This window comes from Sarcophilus harrisii, chromosome 2, assembly GCF_902635505.1.
Source record: "Sarcophilus harrisii chromosome 2, mSarHar1.11, whole genome shotgun sequence".
Classification (NCBI taxonomy): domain Eukaryota; kingdom Metazoa; phylum Chordata; class Mammalia; order Dasyuromorphia; family Dasyuridae; genus Sarcophilus; species Sarcophilus harrisii.
The window spans coordinates 39,033,112-39,049,786 of record NC_045427.1 but is presented as its reverse complement, the minus strand read 5'-3'; the positions used below and the strand labels follow the sequence as shown (position 1 = coordinate 39,049,786).

Genomic DNA, 16,675 nt, shown 5'->3' with positions numbered 1-16,675 from the left:
CCAGGCCTTGGGGCCCAGGTCGGGGAAGGCCTCAGGGCCCTGGGGCGCGGGGCTGCGGATCTAGGTTGTGCCTGCTCCCCCAGCTCTCTCGGCCAGGGCCCTCGGGAAAGGGCCCAACCGTAGGGCATGCAGGGGAGCCCCAGAGAGGAGGGGGAGCCGGGTCGGGAGCAGGAGCACGCCAGGCCCGGGAGGCAGCAGGGGACGAGGCCCCGGGGCTGGCGCCACCGCTCGGGCGGCCGCAGAGTAGCGCTGATGCAGGGCGCCCAGAGCGGCGAGGCTGGACGGCAGAAGGTGGCCCCGTGGGGACAGTGGGCCGGAGTGCCGGAGAGGGTTCTCCGAGGAGCCGTGGCCGAAAATGCTGACTCACTTAGGAGAGAGGTGAGGGCAGGATCGGAGCTCTGGGCGGGGGCGCCCGCGGCTCCAGGCCCAGAAGCGGAGAGCAGAGGCCGCGAGGCCCGTGGTACGGGAGACCCCGGAAACTAGGAGGGCCTGGGCCCGCGGGCAGTCAGCCAGCAGCAGGCACCGGCTTGTGCCGAGTCGCGGAGGATTCAGCCAGTGTGTCTGAGGGGAACGGAGCTGTCAGCAGATTTAAAAGTGCAATATGCAGGAAGCACAAACCCGGGCACCGGGACGGAGGGCGGCCGAGGGCAGTGGGCTCCTCTGCGCGATAAGCACCGTTCCCTTAGTCCTGAAGGGAGTCCGGGGCGATGGGTAACAGGCAAAACACCGGAGGATATTGATTTATTAAGCACTTCCTGCCATTGCGTCACAGATCTGTGCCAGGCCTCCTCTGCTCAGGGCCGGATCCCAGGTACAGGGAGACACTTTCACACGTTAAAACAAGTTATTAAGTAAGGCCGGTTATCTAAAAGGAAAGAGCTAACCAAAATACAGAATTACTGATCTGATTCCTAACTGGACGGGAGGTTAGAGACCTTCCAGTTGGGAGAGGGAGTGCAGATAGGCTGCCCTGAAATCAGAACTAGAGTTGTCCTGCCACCCCCCCCCCCCCCAGGTGTCTGTGAGCAATCACAGGGACGCGAAACAATAACTGATCAATCCTGCCTCAGTTTCCAGATAAAGACATGTGGGTTACTCGAGATGTGTACTTATAAGAAAATTCATATCAATCTTTGGATCTGACCAGAAACTGAGGTCTTTAGTTAGGAGGTAAAGGACCAGGATGACATCACTACGTTAGAATCAGGTTGCAGTCTGATGACGGCTGCTAAAATCGGCATGAGTTTAGAAAGCACTGCCCACAGAACTTTTGGAGTGGAGTCTCTAAATATTCACATTCTTTTTTATTTTTTTTTTATTTTATTTTTTATTATAATAACTTTTTATTGACAGAACCTATGTCAGGGTAATTTTTTTTTTTACATTATCCCTTGCACTCACTTGAGTTCCGATTTTTCCCCTCCCTCCCTCCACCCCCTGCCCCAGATGGCAAGCAGTCCTATACATGTTAAAGAGGTTACAGTAGATACAATATATGTGTGCAGAACCGAACAGTTCTCTTGTTGCTCAGGGAGAATTGGATTCAGAAGGTATAAATAACCTGGGAAGAAGAACAAAAATGCAAGCAGTTTACATTCATTTCCCAGTGTTCTTTCTTTGGGCGTAGCTGCTTCTGTCCATCCTTGATCAATTGGAACTGAATTAGATCTTCTCTTTGTTGAAGAAATCCACTTCCATCAGAATACATCCTCATACAGTATCGTTGTTGACGTATATAATGATCTCCTGGTTCTGCTCATTTCACTCAGCATCAGTCTCTCCAAGCCTCTCTGTATTCGTCCTGCTGGTCATTTCTTACAGAACAATAATATTCCATAACATTCACATACCACAATTTACTCAACCATTCTCCCACTGATGAGCATCCATTCATTTTCCAGTTTCTGGCCACTACAGACAGGGCTGCCACAAACATTCTTGCACATACAGGTCCCTTTCCCTTCTTTAGTATCTCTTTGGGATATAATCCCAGTAATATCACTGCTGGGTCAAAGGGTATACACAGTTTGATAACTTTTGGGGCATATAAATATTCACATTCTTTCTGTTCTGAGCTGATTCAATTCTGCTTTGCTCATAGAGCACAGCACTTTTCTCTAAGGAGGGCATGCCATGCTGGGTGGTCTTGTGCCAGAATGTCCCCTGTCAGGTAGTCAGTTCTAAAGTTCTTTAGAGAGGTCTTTGAGAGCATCTTTGTATTGCTTTTTTTGACCACCGAGTGAATGCTTAACATAATTATATGGGTTTTTCATAAATAGTCTTTTAGGCAAGCATGTATTCAAACTACACAACTAGTCTCTTTTATTCTAATAACTCATTCCCAATGTCTATTTAATCAGCACATTTTGTCTTGAGTCCCAATTGAACTAGGAAGTTGTCTGGTCCTTGAATAACTTCTCTTGGATACAGGGAAATGGACCTTATTCCCAGGGCAGCTCTGCTTCTCTGATTCCTAAACTTCTGTAAGATACCTAGGAGTTTACCTTGTTAGGTAAATAGATTATTACATGCACGAAGTAGCTAAGTAACAAAACGAATTAGTATATAACAAATTTAAAGGAGTCTAATAAGTCTTATTCCAGAATTCATAGAATCCTAAAACAGAGCTAAAAGAGACTTGATAAGCTATCTTGGCCTCTCTCTTCAGGAAATCAGTGTGAAGTGAAGAGATAAAGGAAGTCTCTGTGGAGAAACTGAGAATAAAATTTCCCCTTAAATTGAAACTTTAAATGTAAATTGAAGGATGGTGGGATTTGCATAGGAATTTAGTAGCCTGGCTGGAGGGGAAAGTTCTTGTTGAATTAAGTTTAGAATCTAAGTTTAGAAAAGTAGTCCGGAAGGGAAACTGAAAGCCCTCAGTGGCCAGTCTTTTTTCTGCCAGTGTTTTCTAGGAGCAGATGATTCATGAGAAGCTAAACCTTTCAAACAGGTGTAGGATAGGTTCTTTGATAACTTTCACTTGGCAGCCTCTTGGCTCGGTTCATACATGGTTCATAAGAGCTGGGAGGCAGATTCCCAGAGGTCATCATTTGTCTGATTCATTGGTATCAAACCCAACTAGAAATGGATCCCTGGGGCTGCATGTGGAGTTAAAATAACAAATGAGCAAGGTCCATGTAAACTTTTAAATTTTTGTTCAAGTTTAATTTTGTTTCTGCAGTACTTAGCTCCATTTGGCAGTGAGTTTGGACACCTTAATTTTAAAGATGAGGAAATTGAGGCCTAAATGAAGATTAGGTGATAAGATCATAGAGCTAGTAAGAAATAAGATCTGGAATCAGCCTCACCTAAAGGAGGAGAAAAAATTGCTTGTGAAAAGTTAGAAAATTAATAGAAATTCTAAATTTAATGTTGACTAAAATGTTATGAGTTGATTTAGGGTAATATGGCCTACCTCACTCATTGACCTTGCACATGCATATGCTATCACTAAAAATAGTTTGATAGTGAGATACTGGCTGGTTGGAACATACAGTGCCTTTCTCTTAGGGAAGATGATTTTGGTCAATTAAACTGGCAGATCTTTTCATGCTGATTCTTTTTTTTTAAATTATAGTTTTTTTATTTACAAGATATATGCATGGGTAATTTTTCAGCATTGACAATTGCCAAACCTTTTGTTCCAGTTTTTCCCCTCCTTCCCTCTACCCCCTCCCCCAGATGGCAGGTAGACCAAAACATGTTAAATATGTTAAAGTATATGTTAAATACAATATATGTATACATGTCCATATAGTTATTTTGCTGCACAAAAAGAATCGGACTCTGAAATAGTGTACAATTAACTTGTGAAGGAAATAAAAAATGAAGGTGGACAAAAATAGAGGGATTGGGAATTCTATGTAGTGGTTCACACTCATTTCCCAGAGTTCTTTTGCTGGGTGTAGCTGATTCTATTCATTGCTGTTCTATTGGAGCTGATTTGTTTCATCTCAGTGTTGAAGAGGGTCACATCCATCAGAATCGATCATCATACAGTATTGTTGTTGAAGTATATAATGATCTCCTGGTCCTGCTCATGTCACTCAGCATCAGTCCATGTAAGTCTCTCCAGGCTTTTCTGAAATCATCCTCATCCTGATTCTTATTGGCTTCACTTAGAGAGGAGAATGGTTCTGGACTCCAGCTCTCCTTTCCTGCTTTGGCTGCCCGACCTTGTTCTTCCCCAGCCCTTTGAAGTGTGTCCTAGAGTTGACCAGGCCTTGTTTATGACCTTGTGGGCAGTTGATGTCATAGTATTGCCTAAGCTCATGACCCAGGTCTCAGAAGAAAGGTTCTCTCCTGCCTCAGGAGCAGGATGGGAGATACTCCCCTTGTTGATGTGCCCAGCTTGGAAAGCTTGTGCTAAGGGATCACCTCTCAGGCTGGACTGGCAGCTAGACTAGGAGCAGTCTGTTCCCTAACTGCTTTAAGGAAGGCTTCCGAGGACCCCCAAAGCGGGGTCCTTCAGGGATGGCAAGGGGTGCTTGGTAGCCTGGTCCCATGATGACTCCAGCTTCCAGGTGTTTAGAAGTGTGGTTGCCACCACCTGGGGGAGAAGGAATCTGCAGCCCTGGGGAGCAGGGTGGGGGTGGCCTTTGGGGGTCTGACTGGGCTCTGCCACCCATGGGCCTCTCTTGCTCCCCCAGGTCGGAGGCTGGCCAAGTCTCCTCAAGATGTCTACCCCAAGGACCAGCTGCTTTTGAGGGCCCTTCCCTGGTCCTGATTGGCTGTCCCAACCCATCCTCCATCTCCCCAGCCAATGACAGCCTCCTCCACAACTGGACCCTACCCAGGGTGACAGTTGGAGCTGCTGTAACTGCCACTGCCCAGGGGGGAACTGTGGAGGCCATGGCCGGCAGGAGTGGCCGAGCCCGGGGCCGTGCCCTGGGCCTCTTCTCTCTGGCCCTGCCTGTGGGGGACGTAAGTGTTGTTGGGGGTTGGGGGAGATTTATGTCGGGGGGAGATGAAGCAGGAAGAGGAGGCCCAGGCCTGTGGTTAGTCCATTCAGGCAGCCCCCCTCCCCAAGGGCCAGTCAGCTGCTCAGATGAGGAAGGAAGAGGATGTGGAATAATCCCTGGGATCAGTGCATCCAGCCATCTCATTTTATTGAAGGGTCATTAACTGGGTAAGGGCTGCACAGGCTGGTAAATGTTTGGGGTAGAATTTGAAGTAGGGTTGGGCTATCAAGTTGTTTAGTGCCCCAAACTGCAACAATGGGGAATAAGAAAAATGTCATCCTTAATTCCGACAAATCTCCAGGGCATTTGGAGATTGTGAAACTGAGTTAAGATGAAATCACAGTTTAGTAACTACAGGACCTGAGTTTAAAAGGAATTAAAAAGAACCAAAAAAATTTTGAACTCATTGAGGGAAAAAATAAGGAAATAAACCAGGTTCCTCTTCCTCCTCCTCCTCCTCCTCTTCTTCTTCTTCTTCTTCTTTTTTTTTTTTGGCTGAAGCAGTTGGGGTTAAGTGACTTGCCCAGGGTCACACAGCCAGGAAGTGTTAAGTGTCTGAGGCCAGATTGAGCTCAGGTCCTCCTGAATTCAGGGCAGGTGCTCTCTCCACCTAGCTGCCCCAGGCTCCCCTTCTTCTGAGGCTGAGTAGTTGCAGGGCTGTTCATTCTCCCTTTTTCTTTTGGTGAGTCTGAACCTTCTGGTAGTTAAAGTGTTTAAAGTGGAGTTGAAGAAGGAAAAGTTGGAGGGTAATTATTGCTCTTCAATTTTACTTCCATTAAAATGAACTGAACAGTAACGAGATTTCATTAGAATAATTCTAACAAGTACCAGAGAAAACATTTGTTGTGCAGATTTGTTAACTATAGAGAATAAAATAGTGTAACATTTCCCCTCCCCCCATTTGCCACAAAGAATCCTGCATTGGGGTGTTTAAGGTACCTAAGGGATCATCCAGATCTTCTTTTTCACTATACAGATAAGGAATTGGAATCCCAGAGAGACTGATATGTCCGTAGTAGGCAGAGCTCAGATCTGAGTGAGCCAAGTTCCTATAACTCCAAATGCAGAGCTAAGGAATTTGCAGTCAAGTTCTTTAATTCCAAATTCAGTGAGAGTTCTTGCAACTGTGTTTACTCTCATTAACATGGGAAGTTTTGAAGGTTGATGTTTTGATTTTATAAAAGTGTTAGTGTATATTAAAAATTGTAAGCTCCTTTCAGACTTTTTGTTGTTCAGTCATGCCCTGCTCCCTGTGATCCCATTTGGGATTTCCTTGGCAGAGATACTAGAGTGGTTGGTTTGCCATTTCCTTTTTCCAGCTCATTTTACAGGTGAAGGAACTGAGGGTTTAACTGGGATTAAATGGTTTTATCTTGTAATAGCTAATCTTTTAAAGAAAAACATTTTTTTAAAAAATTCTGAACCTTAAGCACTGAATAAAATGAGCATTTCCATAGTCCCATTAGAATGGAAGATAATGTCCATGAAATCAGAAATCTCTGTTTTGGTACAACTTTTCTTTTTAAGTATATAGGGTATCCTAAAGGTTTTAGTGATGTTTTAAACTTTTAATCTTTAACTTCAAAAGCATAAATGCTATAAATTATAAAAAATCGGTTGAAAGTTAAGTATTTAAATTTCTGTTATACTTTTGTGAATTTTGAATAAGCTTTAATGAGACAAGGCAATAATTTTGTTGGTTTTTTGGTAAGTTTGTATGTGGCATTTATACTTCAGAAATTATTGTTTAAAGCTGCATTTTGGGGAAATATATATATTAAATTCAACATGTAACTTTCAAAAGCTGCCCTGCTCTACTTTTGACTTTCCATTTGTGCATTTAAAAAACTTTTAATTCTTCCCATTTCTTTTCTCCCTTCCTTTCTTCCTCCCCTTCCTCTCTTCCTTTCCCTCCCTCCCTTCTGCCCTCCCTCCCTCCCTCCCTTCCTTCCTTCCTTCCAATTCTAGCCATAGATCCTTCTCTTCCTCCACTCCCATTGGAAAAATAAAATGTAACAAAAAATATTCATAATCAAGCAAAACATATTCCCAATGTCCAAAAAACTTTTATTTTGAGTCTTGAGTACCATCACTTTTCTTTTGGAAGGTAGGTAGCATATTTCATTATCAGCTCTCTGGAATCATGTTTAGTCATTACAAAGTTCAGAGTTCTTAAATCTAATTTTCTATTCAGCTCTGATATTTTTATTATTATTATTATTATTACGAATGCTTGAAAGTCCTCTATTTCATTGAATATCTATCTTTTCTCCTGAAGCATTACAGTTAGATGTGTAGGTGACTCTTGATTGTAATCCTAGCTCTATTGCTCTCCTGGAATACCATGTAATCCTGACTGTGACTCCATTATACTTGAATTGTTTGATTCTGGATGCTTTTGCAATATTTTCTCCTTGACCTGAAAGTTTCAGAAATTGGCTGTGATATTTGAGGTTGTTTGCATTGGGATCTTGGAGAAATTTTTTTTTTAAGAAAAATGGAAGGAGCCAAAAATCTGTAAAAATGATCAATAAATCAGAAATAATTCTTTGTAGTGTCACAACTTTCACTTTTGATTATAATGATTATTTACATTAACAGTATTGCTGTCCTAGTATGTATTGTTTACTTTATATCTCTTCATTTTGTATTAGTTCACATAAATCTTTATCATGTTTGCAGTTTCTTCAGCATAGTAATATTCCATTACTTATCACAGTTTGTTCTGACAATCTCCAATCATAGCTCCGCTCATTCACTCCACATTAGTTCATACAAGTATTCCAAGATTTTTCTGAAAACTGTCCCTTTCATCATGTCTCTTGATGTAGTAATATTCAAACATAATTGATTTGGCTGTTCAACAATTAGTTTTCAGTTCTTTGCTATAACCAAAAGGGCTTCTGTAAACATTTTTATATATACTAATTCCTTTCTCTCTTTCTTGATGTCTTTGAAGTATATGCCTAGTGGTTTTATCTATGGGGAGCTATGGGCAATTCATTGACTTCTGAAGCATAGTTTCAAATTGCTTAAGTACCTGGGATGAATGCAAGCTCCATTGGCAGTGTATTAATGAGCTTGTTTTCCCTCAGACCTCCTATGATTATTTTTTTCCTTTTGTGGAGTTGTTTCAGATGAATGTGAGCGAGTAGTTTTAATTTTTTTCCCTCTAATTATTAGTTGGATAATCTTTTCATATGTCTGTGGGCAGCTTGGATTCTTTCCTTTGAAAACTAAGTGTTAATATCTTGCCTTTAATCTACTAGGGAATGACTCGTTTGAATACAATTGAATTTGTTCTTTATGTATTGTGGATAGGATTTATCAGAGAAACTTTTGAGGATTCCCTTCCGTTCCCCCCTCCCATTGACTATTACCTTTCTAATCTCACTTGTATTGGTTTTGTTTGTGCAAAACTTTTTTATCTTATGTAATCAAAATGTCACCTTTGTTTGGTCCTGGACTCTTCCCTTATTGGCAATGGTGAAGGTATTTTCTCCTCTAATTAAAGATAACAGTCTTTCACATCAGTCCAGTATCCATTGGTATTGGTCGGTCGGCACCAAACATCTGCGAGATTGCTTTCTGCTTTTCCCGTGGTTTTTGGTGGGTGCGTTCTTTGCCTGGGATTGGGAAGCCCGGGAGTTCATTATCGGAGACTGTGTTGCTGTATTCGTTTGCTTCGGTGCGCGCTGATCAGTTTCTCTTTTTAAACCACACCAAAAGCGCCGCCTCGGTCCCTTCTTGGAGTATAACTGGAGATCGGGGGCTGCTGAACTTGTTTTAAAAGATTCGCCATTCTTGACTTTTACAGATGAGGAAACCGAGGCTTAGAAGAGCAGTTTATACGCGTCATGGCCAGAGTTGAGGTGGCACCAAGTTGCCGGGACTTACCTGTCCGTCTCTAGCTAACAGGGATTGGGATCCCTTTTCCAGAAGACTGCGGGTTTCTCTCCTCGCTGTGGATGCGCTGGAGGAGGCGGGCCGGGGCGGGCCGAGGGAGGGGCTCTGGAGTGACCGGGGCGGGGCTGGACGCCCCGGAAAGGAAGCTGTGGCCTCTGGTCCAGCCCAGCTTCTAAGCGACGCTCCGGCCCTCCGCCGCCCGGCCTTTGCTCATGGGGTCCTCCGTGCCAGCCTTGGATCCCTGCAGCCCGAGCCACCGGCCCGGAGCCATGGCCACCGACTCGTGGGCCCTGGCGGTGGACGAGCAGGAGGCGGCGGCCGAGTCGGTGAGCTGGCCCTACGGTCGCGGAGCCTGGGCCCCGGGAGAGCGGGGCGGGAGGCGGCGGGAGGCGGCGGGAGGCGGCCGGAGGCGGCCGGAGGCGGCCGGAGCTCTGAAATCGCGCACTGGCCTTTGTCTGCTTGTGTTGTGCATCGGGGGAAAAGAAAGGAGCCCTGACCGCTGGCGGGCTGTGCCTGCCGGTCCCCGGCCCTCGCCTCCGGCAGGACTGAGCTGCGTGGGAGCAGGAATGTCCCACCTAGGCCCGGGCTCTCGGAGGCGCTGCCCGTCCGCCCGCCCGGCCCCGGGGGCGGCCTCCGCGCTGCGGCCCGTGCGCTCTAGGGCCCGGTCCCCTCCTCCAGGGTGTTTGAGGACAGGCCCCGACTCGTTTTTGTTATCCCTGCGTGGGAGGTGCTCGGTAGACACTTGTGGATCGTTTGATTTCATCCCCTTTATGGGTAGGGTCGCTTGCCCTCTGGGCCCACGTCTATACTAAAACGCCCCTTTCCTCTCCCCCTCCCGACCTTCTCTTGGACACGGGCTTGTCATTGGTTCTAAGTGGAGAACGGGTAGATAACCCTGATTTGGGACCAATTCTCATGTAATTTGAAAAGCATTTTTATGGTAACATAACAGTACCTTTGGGACTGATAACCGGTTAAACCATCATCTATTATTTAATACTGTAATATCTGGTTTATAAGATTCTTTTGCTCTTGTAGGCTCTAATGGAAGGAGAGCCGTATAAAGGAGCAGTGTTGGTTGAGGACAGTTCCGGTTGGGTGGGCATTCTAAGGACCCGAGGCACTTAAGAATATGTACCTTCTAGGACAAAGGAGAAATATGGTTTAGAAAAAGCTAGTGAGGTGGGTGCTTAATGTTGCCACCCTTTCATTTTTGGCTGAGACTAGCACCATTCTGCCTTTCCTCTTTGGGAAAGTTCCATAGAATTAACGCTAAAGGTTCCTTTAGTAGTTGTTTAACAAGAAAGAAAATATAGATCTTCACTGATCTCTGAATTTTAGGATTTCTTAAGTGCTTGGATAAAGGCCAGTTGAAAATTTGTAGTTGTGATAATAGTGCTTTGATAGGTTTCAATTTGTTCTTTGGGTTTGCTGGTTAATTTCCAGAGGTAGAAAACGTTTCCAGGGAGATATATAACATTTAGTTCTTTTTCTTTGGGCAAAGTAAAGAGAGTTGTAGGGGGGAAACTTGTGCTTCTTTGCATCCTTTTGTTTTTTGAATTAAGTTTATTATCATTAGTGATGAAAAATAAGAATTGGAAAACAAAGGAATTAGGGAAGGAGTTGAAGGCTTTGCTTTATGGGTCTGTGAGATCGTGTTTTACATGTTCTAATCTAAGCTAATTTCCATAGAACTAGGTGGGCATTCTATGGTTGGGTTGTGCTGGGATCTTTACAAAATGCTAGAAAATTTATTTTATTAGTATATTTTTACCTGAAAATTATATTCTAATTGTTATAACTTGGTGGAAGTTTTTGTTGTTGTTGTTGTTTAATAGGAAGGATGATATATTAAATAACATACTTCTATTATTTTTTTTTAATAGCCTTTTATTTACAGGATATATACATGGGTAACTTTACAGCATTAACAATTGCCAAACCTCTTGTTCCAATTTTTCACCTCTTCCCCCCCCCCCACCCCCTCCCCTAAATGGCAGGATGACCAGTAGATGTTAAATATATTAAAATATAACTTAGATACACAATAAGTATACATGACCAAAACATTATTTTGCTGTACAAAAAGAATCAGACTCTGAATTATTGTACGATTAGCTTGTGATGGAAATCAAAAATGCAGGTGTGCATAAATATAGGGATTGGGAATTCAATGTAATGGTTTTTAGTCATCTCCCAGAGTTCTTTTTCTGGGCATAGCTAGTTCAGTTCATTACTGCTCCATTAGAAATGATTTGGTTGATCTCGTTGCTGAGGATGGCCTGATCCATCAGAACTGGTCATCATCTAGTATTGTTGTTGAAGTATATAATGATCTCCTGGTCCTGCTCATTTCACTCAGCATCAGTTCGTCTAAGTCTCTCCAGGCCTTTCTGAAATCATCCTGTTGGTCATTTCTTACAGAACAGTAATATTCCATAATTTTCATATACCACAATTTATTCAGGCATTCTCCAACTGATGGACATCCATTCAGTTTCCAGTTTCTAGCCACTACAAAGAGGGCTGCCACAAACATTCGTGCACATACAGGTCCCTTTCCCTTCTTTATAATCTCTTTGGGATATAATCCCAGTAGTAACACTGCTGGATCAAAGGGTATGCACAGTTTGATAACTTTTGAGCATAGATCCAAACTACTCTCCAAAATGGTTGGATTCGTTCACAACTCCACCAACAATGAATCAATGTCCCAGTTTTCCCACAAGCCCTCCAACAATCATCATTATTTTTTCCTGTCATCTTAGCCAATCTGACAGGTGTGTAGTGGTATCTTAGAGTTGTCTTAATTTGCATTTCTCTGATTAATAATGACTTGGAGCATCTTTTCATATGACTAGAAATAGTTTCAATTTCTTCATCTGAGAATTGTCTGTTCATATCCTTTGACCATTTTTCAATTGGAGAATGGCTTGATTTTTTATAAATTAGAGTTAATTCTCTATATATTTTGGAAATGAGGCCTTTATCAGAACCTTTGACTGTAAAAATATTTTCCCAGTTTATTGCTTCCCTTCTAATCTTGTCTGCATTAGTTTTGTTTGTACAAAAACTTTTCAGTTTGGTATAATCGAAATTTTCTATTTTGTGATCAGTAATGATCTCTAGTTCTGCTTTGGTCAACATACTTCTATTAAAAAGATCTTAAAATGCTGTATCCAACATTGTTAATGATATGTATGTGCAAAGGATTTAGACAACATCAGTGGTTTATTGAAAGAAATTGGAAATTCATGGTAAGATACGTCATTTATTTGGATAGTCATTCTCTGTAAACATTGTAATTATAAGTATTAAAATAATTATCCTCAAACATCTGTTGCAAAGAATAGTAATAGTTTAGAAAGGCTACCTTTTAAACTTATTTGTATGATTAGTTACAAAGATAGCCAAAATTCAGCCATATGTTTTGCCAGCATTAGTTCATTAGTATATAGTTTAGTACTTATTCCTGTCTTCCCAACAGTGATGAGACTAGATTCAGGGAACCAAAATGATGAGGTTAGGGTTCTTAATGGTCAGGTAATTAAATGATGAGGTTAGTGGCAGGCTTGGGTTTCAGGGAACCATGTGAAGAGGTTTGGCTCCCCTAAATCCTCTTAGTATTTGGCACATGGGTAGGGAATTCTGGGAAGGTTCGCCCTTCTGGCGGCACAGAGGTCCTTTGTAAAAGAATTTTTGAACCCGAAAAGCTAGACTGATAAAAAGAAGTTCATTATGGCGTCAGGAAGTCAGTCTTTGCTATACATGAATAGAAAGACTGAATTCCTTAGTGGCAAGGTCCCAACAGAGAGATATAAAGTCTTGTTAAGGAAATAAGTGAGTCAGATAAAGAGAGGATAATGCTGAAAGAGAATATTATTTCAGCGGGCAGAGGTTTCCTTGGCATAGCATGGCATGGTGTGACATGGTAGGTAGGTCCTCTGCAAGGATTGAGCCCCAAGTTGCCATTTTTATAAGGAAATCTGAGAGAGAAGTTTCAATCGAATGAGATTCCCTCAACGCTGTCATTGCCCCCAGTCCTAGATGAGACCCTTTACTGGGAGTGGTTATGAGCCAACTATGTAATATAATGGTCATTAGAAATCTAGATGTCCAGCTAAGTGAGATTACTTCAACTAGACCCACCAAGATAAACCACTTTATCTTGGTTCCTTGGGACAGGTCTCACATTTCTCTTTGAAGGAGTTTTGGGGTACCCCCCCTCAGTTTCAGGCTCCCCTCATCAACATGACTTCCCTTGTAGATTTTATTCTAGCAGATACCTGGAAGTGCTGTTATTAACTGTCTTTTTCCTTTGTTAGGGTTAGGATCTTCTCCTGGCATAACTGATCAACAAATGCAATTATTTTCTTGCCCTTCGTCTCCTTCAGACTTAACCTTTCATGAGTATTGAAAATACCTACTAGATCCTTTTTTTTTTTCTTTTCTGAGGCAATTGGAGTTAAGTGACTTGCCCAGGATCACACAGCTAGGAATTAAGTGTCTGAGGCCAGATTTGAAATCAGATCCTCTGGAATTCAGGGCTGGGTGCTCTTAAAAATATATCATTAACCTTGGCTTTTTCTGGAGAATGATTTAAATATTACTTAATGCTTTTAACTTTTAAAAATACTTGCTTTAGAGTAGAATGGTGCTCTATTTAATTTATTTTGGTGCTCTATTATTTTATTTTGGTGGTCTTTTTAATTCTTCAAAATATCTCTCAATAGAAGCTTTACCTTTCAGGCTCAGCTGAGGTGATATTTCTGTAAGAAGTCTTTCTTGAGCATTTGAGTTGTTAGTACTTTAAAAACTCAGATTATCTATAATATTTAACTTAATCTGTTTACAATAGACCCCAGTAGAAGGGAAGCTCCTTGAGGGCTGGGACTCTTTTTGATTTTCTATTTAGGTCCCTAGTGTGTCTCATAATGTCTGTTGACTTAGTCCTTTCCTTTTTTTTTTCCCCCACCCTGTCTTCCAAGACCTTTCTGCCTGTCCCGATGATCTGTAATGCTTTCCTTCTCCAACTACTGGCTTTCTTCAAGTCCCAATTAAAACCCTGTCTTATGACAGGGAGTCTTTGCCAATCCCTTAAGTCTCGTGCCTTCCCTCTTTGAGTTAGTTCCTTTTTTCATGTATACAGTTTGCACGTAAAAATTTGTCTACTTGTCTCCTTTATTAGATTATGAACTTAAGGTCAGAAACTTATTTAATAGGAAGGATGATATATTAAATAACATATCCTGCAACAAAAATATCCATTGCAAAGATCTGGAACTGTCTTGCACTAGTCTCTTTTCTGATGCTCCAATTGCTCTTTTAAATTTAGTTTACAAGCATAAAAACAAGAATCATTTTGTGTTGTCCTTTTGCCTATGTGACTAGCCTCAGTTCATTCTGATGATTAAAGATTCTGATATTCTTATAAGACAGAATTTTTATTAATCTGTTTGCATAGCTTTGTGTAATGTTTGGGCTAGTTTTCTGGAATACCTCGGGACCAGCCTTGATCTTAGTGCAGGAGTCAGGAGAACCACCAGTAGGATGGTCAAAGATAGAATGTCTCTCTTCCAGTCCTCCTTAGCCCTTGTATATACCTTAGTACAATTACATCATTACAGTATACTGAATATGTGTGAATTAGAAAGCCATTACATCACTATGCTAAATACTAGGTATATATGTGAACTAGAGAATCATCATCTCATCAGTTCCTCTGCGTTAACACCTTATTTCAAGTATACTTCTCCAGAGTTCTGGCCCTCTACAGCTTTGCTTTTGTCTTTTACATATAGCTTTTGCAAATTTGAGTTGGTTATTGAATAAACTCTGTACCTATTTCTTTTCCTATTTCCTTAATGTCTTTTTTGCTTCTATGCTTTGAATTATCATCCAGTTGTCCTGGATTGATTTCCCATGTATAATATTAGGCCAGTGGACATTATCTGTCCTTTGAGTCCTTTCTAATACTTTCCATTGTCTTTCTTGTATTAGGTTGGAGAGGAAACATAGAAGCATAAGTATTGAATTATAGGCTTTATGCTACATAAAGGAAATGTCATTTTTTTGATGGCAGAGGATAATAACTTTTTTTTTTTTTAATCTGCAGGTCCTACTAGCACAGTACAGTGGTTTGTATATAGGTAGAGACTTAGCAAATGCTTGTTGAATTGTAATATAGGATATTGGAACTATGACACTTAAATTTGACACTTCTGGATATCTGAAGTAAGTAGTTTACTTAGTGTCTCAGGATTGTGTCACATAGTTGATGATGGTAAAGGTATTGACTGTATTTTGACAGAGAAGAATCAGAAAAGGATTTGATAGACATGGAGGTATTTGGTGAAGTATATATTTTGGAACTAGCTCTTGTTAGAGGTTTTTGATTCTGAGAACCTTTTAAGTAAGGTCAGGATTATATTTCCTACCTCCTGCATAGTTTGCTGGCCTGGAGTTTAGAAAGACCCGAGTTCAAATGTGGCTTTAGACAGATTTGTGACTGACCAAATTTGCTTCAATTTCAAGTGAAAAAAGGGGATAACGAGATTATTTATGCTTCAGAGTTGTGAGAATTAAAAGAAATAATATTTGTAAAAGTGCTTACTTAGCACTGTGTTGTATCTGGCTTGTAGTAAGCCTTATATAAGTGTTAGTTATTATTATGATTATAATCTCAGACATGGCTCTGATGAATAATAGTTATATACCAGTTGCATTTTTATCTCTAGTTTTGGAATTTGGATGTCTCAGTACTGAGTATTACAACTGTTAACTGGAATTATTATTATTATTATTATTCCTTATAGATTATAGGTTATTATTATTATTCCTTATAGATTATAGGTTATTATTATTCCTTATAGATTATAGGTTCCTTAAGGGCAGGGACTTTTTTTTTTTAGATTAAATGTACTATTTTTTGAAAAAATTCCATATTTGTCATTCTGCTCAAGAAAAATCAGATCAAAAGATGAAAGAAGAAAAAACACTAGAAAAAAACAACCAATTAACAAAAGTGAAAATATTATGTTTTGATCCACATTCAGTCTCTACAGTTCTTTTTCTGGATGTAGATGACACTTTCCATTACAAATCTATTAGAATTGTCTTGAAATCACCTCATTGTTGAAAAGAGCCAAATACTGGGACTGTTTTGTTTTGTTTTGCCATTCTTTGTTTGCCCAGTAATTAGCATAGGGCCCAAAACATAGTTAAAACTTATTCAATCCTCACTGACTTGATCCACAGCATTATCATCACTCTCAGTTGCCTTTGTTCCTCTGATGAGAGAAGCAAAAAACTCCTCCCAGAGGTTTAAAGAGGGTTCCTGGGCCAGCCATATTGTCACTTCATTTTCTTACATTTGTGTGCCCAACACTTAGCATAGTACCTGACACATATTGGATGCTTAGTAATGTTTATTGACGGATTTGACTTAACTTTGTCAGGCTGCTATCCAACATTAGCTACCTTTTGGTATGTGATATTGGAGAAATGACAGCTTGGATCACATCAGATGAAATTTGGCAAATATTAAGCACTTGCTGTGTGGCTACAATGTTAGGCACTAGGGATACAAAAGTGGCAGTCTCTTCCCTCTTTTCCAGTTTATCATGGAAAGATAAAACATGTTCACAGTGAAATAGAAGATATATTCAAAACAGTTTTAGAGGTGAGAAGAGACTTAATAAATGAGAGAGTCAGGGGAAACTTCTTGTAGGAGCTGGCCCTTAAAGTCATATTTTGAAAGGAGGTAGAAGATTCTTGGAGAGAAGGAGAGAGAGCATTCCAGGCAAAAT

General features: G+C 41.1%; 1 protein-coding gene across 3 annotated transcripts in view; it reads left to right on the top strand.

The window, feature by feature from the left end:
- The first annotated feature begins 31 nt into the window (after positions 1 to 31).
- The window catches only part of LOC100934314 (ATP-dependent RNA helicase DDX19B), a 37,941-nt gene continuing 21,297 nt past the window's right edge, over positions 32 to 16,675 (top strand). The window contains exon 1 of one of the 3 annotated variants that reach the window (XM_031949985.1): positions 32 to 378. In XM_031949985.1, coding sequence (XP_031805845.1) covers positions 127 to 378 — 252 coding nt within the window. In that variant the 5' untranslated portion in view covers positions 32 to 126. Of the gene's footprint in view, positions 379 to 4,491; positions 4,924 to 8,987; positions 9,194 to 16,675 lie in introns of those variants that run through there. The other 2 variants (XM_031949984.1, XM_031949986.1) reach the window with 2 other exon arrangements.